This window comes from Halyomorpha halys, unplaced genomic scaffold, assembly GCF_000696795.3.
Source record: "Halyomorpha halys isolate HHAL.00 unplaced genomic scaffold, Hhal_1.1 Scaffold777.1, whole genome shotgun sequence".
Classification (NCBI taxonomy): Eukaryota; Metazoa; Arthropoda; class Insecta; order Hemiptera; family Pentatomidae; genus Halyomorpha; species Halyomorpha halys.
The window spans coordinates 472,814-481,930 of record NW_027107689.1 but is presented as its reverse complement, the minus strand read 5'-3'; the positions used below and the strand labels follow the sequence as shown (position 1 = coordinate 481,930).

At 30.9% G+C, this 9,117-nt stretch overlaps 1 protein-coding gene across 1 annotated transcript in view; it reads left to right on the top strand.

Moving 5' to 3' along the window:
- The window catches only part of Sec24CD (Secretory 24CD), a gene marked incomplete in the record, with an annotated part of 27,625 nt that overhangs the window by 13,425 nt on the left and 5,083 nt on the right, over positions 1–9,117 (top strand). The window contains 10 exon segments of the mRNA XM_067046057.1: positions 802–997; positions 1,948–2,063; positions 2,137–2,340; positions 3,640–3,846; positions 3,939–4,065; positions 5,442–5,602; positions 5,691–5,870; positions 6,075–6,276; positions 7,189–7,383; positions 8,429–8,614. Coding sequence (XP_066902158.1) covers positions 802–997; positions 1,948–2,063; positions 2,137–2,340; positions 3,640–3,846; positions 3,939–4,065; positions 5,442–5,602; positions 5,691–5,870; positions 6,075–6,276; positions 7,189–7,383; positions 8,429–8,614 — 1,774 coding nt within the window.

Below are 9,117 nucleotides of genomic sequence, written 5' to 3'. Positions count from 1 at the left end.
TTTAAAATATAAATAAAAGAATAAATGATAAAATATATAATAGAACAGAAATAAAATACGTGAAAGACTTCTTTTAGAGATAAAATGTTGTTGAAATAATAAGAAGAAAACATGATACAAAAAAGGAATAAAAATTGAGAATAAAACTTATTGTCTATACAATTCTACAAAATAAGAAAACTAACCTAAAGAGCTCTTAAAAGAAAAAAAAAACATTAATAAATTACAATGTTTGATTAAGTGGTAATTACAGGTTACTACTATTTTTCATGTTTATCTTTACAATATTGGCTAAAGAAACAGGATAATATGAATGTAGGCAAGGTGAAATATAATGATAGACAAACTGAAGATATGTAGGTGATGAAAAAGAAATAAAGCAGTACACTGCACATACTGCTAATAGATAAGTTATACAGTCTCTGGCTTCTCTTATCTACAATCGAAAGAGGTTGCTAGTGCAGTAGGTAGCAATCACCTCTGCTAACAATAACTTGTTTTAAAAATTTTATACTATTGTAGATGTTACAATACATTTACAAGAAATTTAATAGTGTATGATTTAAGGTTGTTAAAGAGTTAGGAATTTAATGAATATAAATTTATCAGATTTAAGTTGTGATCAAAATGGCCTCAACAGTACCATTACCGTAAAAAGTATTAAAATAAAATTATATCAATTAAATTTAATTTAGAAAAGTTTTCACCCAATAAATTTGCAATCACTTTCAATTTAAAACAGGTAATCCATTACAAAATGTCTTACAGGAATTTATTTTCTTATTTTTTTTTTCTTTCTAGGCATCTGTGCCTTTTGGTTTGGTGTTAAGTCCTATGGCAGAAGTCACTGAAAAAGAACATCCTCCTCCATTGGTTTCTTTTGGCGAGATCGGTCCGGTGAGGTGTATACGTTGCAAGGCATATATGTGTCCAAACATGCAGTTCATAGATGGTGGTAGGCGCTTTCACTGTCTTCTCTGTAAAGCAACTACTGATGGTAGGTATCTTTGCATGAAATTAGTTTCATGACATCTATACTAAGTTTTACTAATTTAAACTTCTAATCTAATAAAGGTATTCATGATGTGTTAACGAATATAGAATCTCCCATACAGAGACTTGTTTTTCCATTTTACCATTTGTTCTTTTTCTGAAGCAATGTTCGGTTCATACTCTTTGCTCAGGTTCAGTGTGGTAGTTTTTACTTTCACTTGCCCATATATAAAATATATAGTATGGGAAGGTATTGCGAATATGAAAAATTTCAAATCCTAGTTTTAAATGGAAATATATGTTCTAAGGTCTCCTGATTCCTAATAATCAAAGTGATTTGTATTTTATAATTTTGATTAAATGAATCATATTGATGTATACTTAAAAGTTCTTTGATATCAGCTATCTTTTAAACTCATTTAAATAGTCTTATCTGATAGGGATTTTAATGCTAAATTTTCAAAATAGTGTCCTCTCATATTACCTTTAATTTTGTTTATTTGAAATAATTCTCTCTCCCTCTCTCTCTCTCTCTCCCTCTCTCCCTCCCTCCCTCTATCTCCTTGTTACTAGCAATAAAAAATGAATTAATATAAACTATGAAAGAATTTTATAAGTGGAGAAGAGATATTTACAAATCATGAAAGTTGAGTCTCAAAACCTCTCACCTTGAACAGCCCTAATGAAGCTCTACAAAGTGGGGCGAAATATCAGCAAATAAATAGTTGTTAACTATTTTTGTTCTCTTTTCATCACATCCCTGACCATCTTCTTCATAATTTAAAATTATATGGTCATTTATTTGTTTTTAAGAAATATCTTCCCGTTTTCAATAAATCTGTTAACTGAAATCGCAGTCTAAGTAGGACTCCGGACTTTTTTAAATCTTGTCTTTCTTATTATTATGTTGTTTTTTTCTATATAAAGTTGTTACTATTATTATTTCCATTTCAGTACCAGCTGAATACTTCCAGCATTTGGACCACACTGGCCAACGAGTTGACCGTTTTGAAAGAGCTGAACTTGTATTAGGAACCTATGATATTATAGCTACTAGAGAGTATTGTAAAGTGAGTTTACTTGCATATACACACATATTTATATATGTTTATAAAATTATTAATTTTTTTTTTTTAATTCCAGGACAATCAATACCCCAATCCTCCTGCTCTTATATTTGTAATTGATGTGTCATACAATAATGTAAAATCTGGACTCGTGTCATTGTTATGTCGACAAATGAAAAATATTCTTTGTAATCTACCTAAGGAAAGGGGTCAAGAGAAGTCTCCGATGAAAGTGGGATTCATAACTTATAATAGTGCTGTCCACTTTTACAATATTAGAGTAAGTTTATATCATTATATTTATTCTTTTAAAGATATTATACCAATAGCTTCTTTTTAACTTTTTATCATTTAATATTGATACAGTTTAATATATGTAAGATAACCTGTGCCTAAAAAAAACTAAAACAGAATTTGTGAGGATTAGGTTAATTTCTTTAGCACTTGTGAAATCTATATGTTGGAACTGAAAAAGGATTAATAGTTCCCAGAGTGGTTGGTAGATAGTGCTGTTGCTTGTTTTTAGGGCACTGTTGGCCCGTTAATTATTCTCAGTACCAATAGATTGCGCTGTCTGGTCCTTTATGACAAAGTAATTACCTAGAGCCCTAGTCTTAGAAAATTTAAGTTATGTGTGGATAGAACCTTTCTAGTAATTTTTTTTTATATTACTTAAAACAGATCTAGTTAAAAAATTATGCCAAATGTCATTCTAAAAAAAAAGTAAAAACATTAAGGAATATCGTTGATTGACTGTGTGTAATGTATAAAAGGGATCATCTTCCTTGGTTTTTTGACCATTTGGAAAAATGAAAAGGTTCTTAACCTTTATTTTATTCTTATTCTCCATCTTTTAGTGTGTTCTGTATTTTTATAGTTCTCTTTTATCTACATTTTTATTTGTTATTATTTCCATTTTCATTAATTGTTTAATACTTTTTTGTTAATTTTGTTTATTTATACTTGTCACTGTACATAATTACTATTTGAGTTCGTTTTTACCACACCCTTGGTCTTCCTTTTGTAAAAGTCATTAAATTAGTCACGGAACACTTCTATAAAATCTGTAGAAATGAGACTAAATTAATTTTTTTTAAACACTGTTTATTCCAACCAAAATAAAGAGATTAATTTTTTTTTTTTTTTTTTTTTTTTTTTTTATTTTTTTTTATTTTTTTTTTTTTTTTTTTTTTTTTTTTTTTTTTTTTATTCATTGTTTACCAAATTGAAGGATAATTACACACTGAGCTTTCAAGTTAGGCCATCAAATAAAACAGACATTAGATATATTAGATTGTGAGTAATTTTATCTAAATTATTTAATTAAATTCTATCTTTACGTCATTAAAAATATTGTTTATAAATGACAAACTAAAAAGGGCGCAATTTAAGATATAAGTTTCCTATAATTATTATTATCTGGTACTCCCTCATGTGTATATTTTATCGATTCTCAAACATGAATCTAGATGTATTTTTATTTAATCAGCTACAATCGAACTGTCATTAACACGCTTTTTATTATTATTTATTTATGAATTCCTTGTTAAAATTGACATTCTTCTTCTTGTTTTCGTAGCCGAATCTTGGACAACCCCAGATGCTAGTAGTTGGTGATACACAAGAAATGTTCATGCCTCTTTTGGACGGTTTCCTGGTCGATCCCGAAGAATCTGAAGGTTTGATAGACGCACTCATGACCAATATACCGATGATGTTTGCTGACACTCGTGAGACAGAGACAATAATGGCTCCTGCCATCCAGGCAGGCCTCGAAGCTCTCAAAGTAATGCTTAATATAATTTATTCCTTTAAAAAACATCTTCTTTTTTTTCATTATATTCTAATAGGTTAACTTTTTTCAATTGTTTTTTAAAGGCATCTGGATGTGCTGGTAAACTACTCGTGTTCCATTCCTCTCTTCCTATTGCAGAAGCTCCTGGAAAATTAAAAAATAGGGATGATAGGTCATTATTAGGAACAGATAAGGAGAAGACAATTCTATGTAAGACACTTTATTGTTAAATTGTAACAAATTTCACTCAGAATAATTCTTTGAATATTACTCTTGTAGTTTTTTAAATATTGTTACTCAAATTTCATGATTTTTCAGAAGATGTTTCTGAAGTTCAAAATACTATATTAATATCGGTCATAGTAATTTTAAAAAATAGCACAATCAAGCGTTTCTCTTTATTCTTGCAAACAAATATTGAATTAATGACCAAACAAGCTTTCTGTATATTACACAAGGTTCTTACTTTTTAAATAAAATTAATTATATCCATTTAAGTCATTAATTATTATTGTATGAAATTATTAATTATCACTGTTGTTGATAAGTGAGTGATATAATAGTGTAAGATAAATTGTAATTAAAACTTTAAAATTAAATAAATAAGTGAAAAAAAAAGAAGTTAAATTGACTAATATTTTTGACTTGGACAGAATAGCCTGCAAAAAATTTTAATAGTTGGATGTGAGGTGTAAATTTATAGTTAAATTGTCCTTGAGGATGGCTAAGTTGGTCAAAACTTTGGACATTTAAAATATTAATAAAGTGTGTTTGAGACTTAAAAGGATGCAATTTATTTTATTTAAACAATAAAACTAGTCTTAAAGAAGTGATAAGATTATATATGAAGATTACTGTTCAGTATCACATATAGAAGTAAGCATCAGTCAGACTGATAGTATAGAGGTCTTCTTGATTGAATTGAGCTGGAATTTTGAATGTTGAATGCCATTATGAATGACCCTTTAGATATTATAAGCTTGTTGGAATATCAAGATTGTATATTACGAGTTTGTATATAAGAGTTTTCCTGTGGGTAAAGAGATGTGCAGAAACATAGTAGGAAACATTCGCATGCCAACCCCCGCTCTTTTGTCTTCCCCCACTAGGTCTGTTCCAACAAATACTTCTGACTGTCCGAAACTTTATGGAGCATGCAGAGTACATGTTTTTCCCTCCCAAATCCTGTACTGCGCGTGCTCTACAGTTCTGGATAATCAGAAGTGGTTGTTGGAACCGACTTATTCAGTTGATTTGGACTTCCTAACCTTTCCTTTCCTCGATGTACTTCTGCAACTTAACAATTAGAAATTCCTAGTATCAGTTTTTTCATTAATATCACAGTATTATAGGTTTAAAAATTGGCAAATCTTTTCACTCGTAGGAGGGGTTTGTTATGGTGTGGAGGGGAGAAGGAGTCTGTTGGGGGTATGCGAGTTCCCTTTCCTGCAGGCAAACTCGTCTTAGATGTACTATATTGTATTTAACACTTAGTGCTCTGGCAAATTCAATTAATTTTTTTATTTTTGCAATTAATTAAATTAGGCATTGTTGTCTTATTGTCATGAGATTTGTACTGGTTTCAGTACCGCAAAATACTGTTTACAACACCTTGGGACAGGACTGTGTCGGCGCCGGAGTGAGCGTAGATTTATTTATTACCAACAATTCCTATATCGACTTAGCCACAATTGGTCAAGTTTCAAGGCTCACTGGCGGAGAAATCTATAAGTATACATATTTCCAGGTAAATTATTTATGAAATAGTTATAGTTTATTTAATTCAACTAATATATAAACTTGATTCATAGAAATAACAATATTTCTATCTTCAGGCTGAATTGGATGGTGAAAGGCTTATAGCGGATGTTGAGAAAAATATCAGGAGGCTGTGCGCTTTTGATGCAATAATGAGAGTCAGGACGTCGACGGGTATTCGACCTACTGATTTCTACGGACACTTCTACATGTCCAACACTACAGATATCGAACTTGCCTCAATAGATCCGGATAAGGTAAACTCTTATCAGATGTGATTGATTGCTTATTTTCTTGAGATTTATAAAACTCATACAGGATTACTAATGGGAGGAATCCCTTACAAAGAGAAATAAATTATATTGGGATTCCAGATCCTCAATTATTGTCTAATAAGCTAACCTTAAACAATATAATAAATTTTAAAATATCTTAATCAAAGTTTTAACCTTTATTTTTAGGGAATAGCTGTCGAGATTAAACATGATGACAAACTTTCTGAAGAGGAAGGCGTATATATACAGGTAGCATTGCTGTACACCTCGCTCTCTGGACAGAGAAGGATCAGGGTTCTCAACCTGGTGCTGAAGGCCTGCTCCCAGATGTCTGACCTCTACAGGACGTGCGAGCTTGATACTGTCATCAACTTCTTTGCCAAACAGAGTTAGTATCCATTTCAAAAGAAAATAATAAGCTTTTATTTTTATTTTTCTGGTAGCCAGTGTTTCGGCCGTGGTAATGGTACTGGAAATATTGAGGGGAACGTATCCAGCAAGTTGGCCTATTGGTTTTTTTTTCCAACCCCAAGAAAGAGCAATGGGATAATTCTTATAATGACTTTTATTCCTCTATGTCGAACCTTTTTAACTTTCTAATGAAATCTATAGACAAAGCCTCATATTCTAGGATTCTATCACAGCCTAGAAGACTACACCTTAGTGATGCGTCCGAACTGTGTCCTAGTAACAGTCTGCTATATAATAATGTTGAGAAGTTTCTGGGGCCTGTCCACCTAAGTGACAAGTTTCATTATGAACAACTTCACAAACCTTAAGATGTCTTTTAAGTTTGCAATAACCTGTAAGACCTCCTATAAGTAAGTGGAGGGTTTGGTTATTGGTATCTTAGCCTGTCTCATCCCTGTACATTCCCTCCACTCCTTGCCTGCTATTTTCCATGTCCAATAAAGGATTCTTTACACTGATGTCTTCTAGAGATGCCTACGAATGATTCTGGCCCCTTCGTGCTTGGCCCTGCTTCTAGTGAGCTGGTCAGATTTCAGTACAGGGATCTACACTAACTTAAGCTTCTTTATGCCTGCCAGTGACTAAATGTTTTGACTCTACTATGTGGTTTATTTTAAGTACCGCATAGATACTAGACAAACCTATCAAAATTACAAAAAATTAATTTATAAGAAAGAAGATTTAAGTAATAAAAAAATTGAACATGGCAAGTATGCTACCCTGCTTGTGAACCCGAAGGTTCGATGCCGAAATCACTATTTGCTCTCTAAATCCACAAGATGACTTTTTTCTTTGAATAATTATTTAATTTTTATTTATTTGTTTACAGGTGTGTTTAAGCTGTTAGACGCATCTGCGAAAGCTGTTAAAGAATCATTAATAAATAGGTCAGCTCAGATCTTGGCGTGCTATCGTAAGAATTGTGCTTCGCCTACTTCTGCTGGACAGCTCATCCTACCTGAATGCATGAAGTTGTTACCTCTATATGTCAACTGTCTCTTAAAGAGCGATGCTATCTCTGGAGGTATATTTTCCAATTATTTATTAGATTATTATAGATTGACTTTAAAAACAAAAATGTTTGATAAGTTCGTAATTTTGTGAAGAATTTAACTTTTTAATAGCTTTGCTTACTTATTTTCTTGATGAATTCTTTAGTAAGTTCATAATTTTACAAAAAATTGGACTTCAGAATAGCTTTGTTAACTTATTTTCTCTAAACTATTCTATATATAAAAAATTAGGTCATAAAAATTTGTTTTCTTACATAAATAGCTACTGACTCTCGCATAAACATGAATATGTAGATATAGTGTCTCTGAACCTCTGGAACTATTTGTAAAAAATTATTTCTTTAAAATTTAGTCTTCAGGACTGGAAGATTGTTTACTAAATTACAGTGAAGTTTACTAAAGAATAGTGAAAATCATTATCAGTCTTATATTATTCTTTATTAGGAATTTTACAGTTCCAACAAAGTTTAGAAACCATAGCCCCATCTTAAGGTGTACTGTAATTTACAAAAAGGTAATTTCAGAAATTTCATTATGTTCATCAACATAATTAATTTAAGTAAGCACTTGTATGGGATTGATTGAACTGTATTTTTATAGATGAGTTTAATTCTCCTCTGGTTCATGAAATAAAATGAAAAATTTAAATGAAGTCGTTTTATGAAAAACATGGGAAAGTAGACAACTCGTATCTTATCTTAAAATGGTATTTTTTGTACGAAATACTGCATTCATAGGAAATAATGATAGAAAAGGATGGATAAAGAAAGGAAAAGATAGGTAATTCTAATGCAGCTATGTTTTACCTGGTCAGAGGCTTGAGAAAAACAGACTGGGACAACCTTTTGCAGGGAAAACCAGAACTTAATATACACAGAGAAAGTTCAGTGAGGAAAATTTGATTTTAAACCCCTAACAACACTAGTATATTGCCTATAACTGAAGATGAGGATTTTACTAAATAATATAAAATTTATTTATTTATCTTTCATTTCTGTAATTTTGACATTAACTAAAGTAATGTAAGTAAATTAACATTTGAAATATTTATTCCAGGTAAAGACATGACAGTGGATGACAAGTGGTTCGTTATGGCAGCAGTTCTGACTATGGACGTTCCTTCCTCGCTTATATACTTCTATCCGCGGCTCTATTCTCTTCTAGATCTGGATGACATCCTACCCCCACCCTGCATTAGGTGTTCATCTGAAAAAATGAGTGATAGTGGAGTATATTTGTTAGGTATGTTATACATTGTTTGTGTGCTTTCCTAATTGTATGTTCAAAACTGTCAAGCTCCTGTAAAAATGTTTTTTATCGAATGTTTTAATCATGATGAATTTCAATGTGGTTAAAGTTTCCTAACTGCTTTTTATGACAAGAGACAGGATTTTTTCTGTCAAAAACATCTAAATCCTTCAAAAATGACTTTATTGTTTAAAATACTCACTTGCTAAATAGTCTTAACTACAAAGTAAGTTTGGAAACTAAAGTAAAAAATTGCTGCTAACTGCTAAAACACCAGGCAAAATAATGAAAGTGGAGATCTAAGTTAAAAACTGTAATGATTAACATTTTTTATAAAAATGTAGCTTATTCTCCTCTCTGATTTATATGGCTTGAAATGTCTTTACTAAAATTATTAAATAGATTGTAACAATTTGCTGTTATGATAACTATAAGGCTTGACAAATTTAATCCTGTTTGAGTTCCATCAGACTTAAAATATAATAAAGCTTCATTTT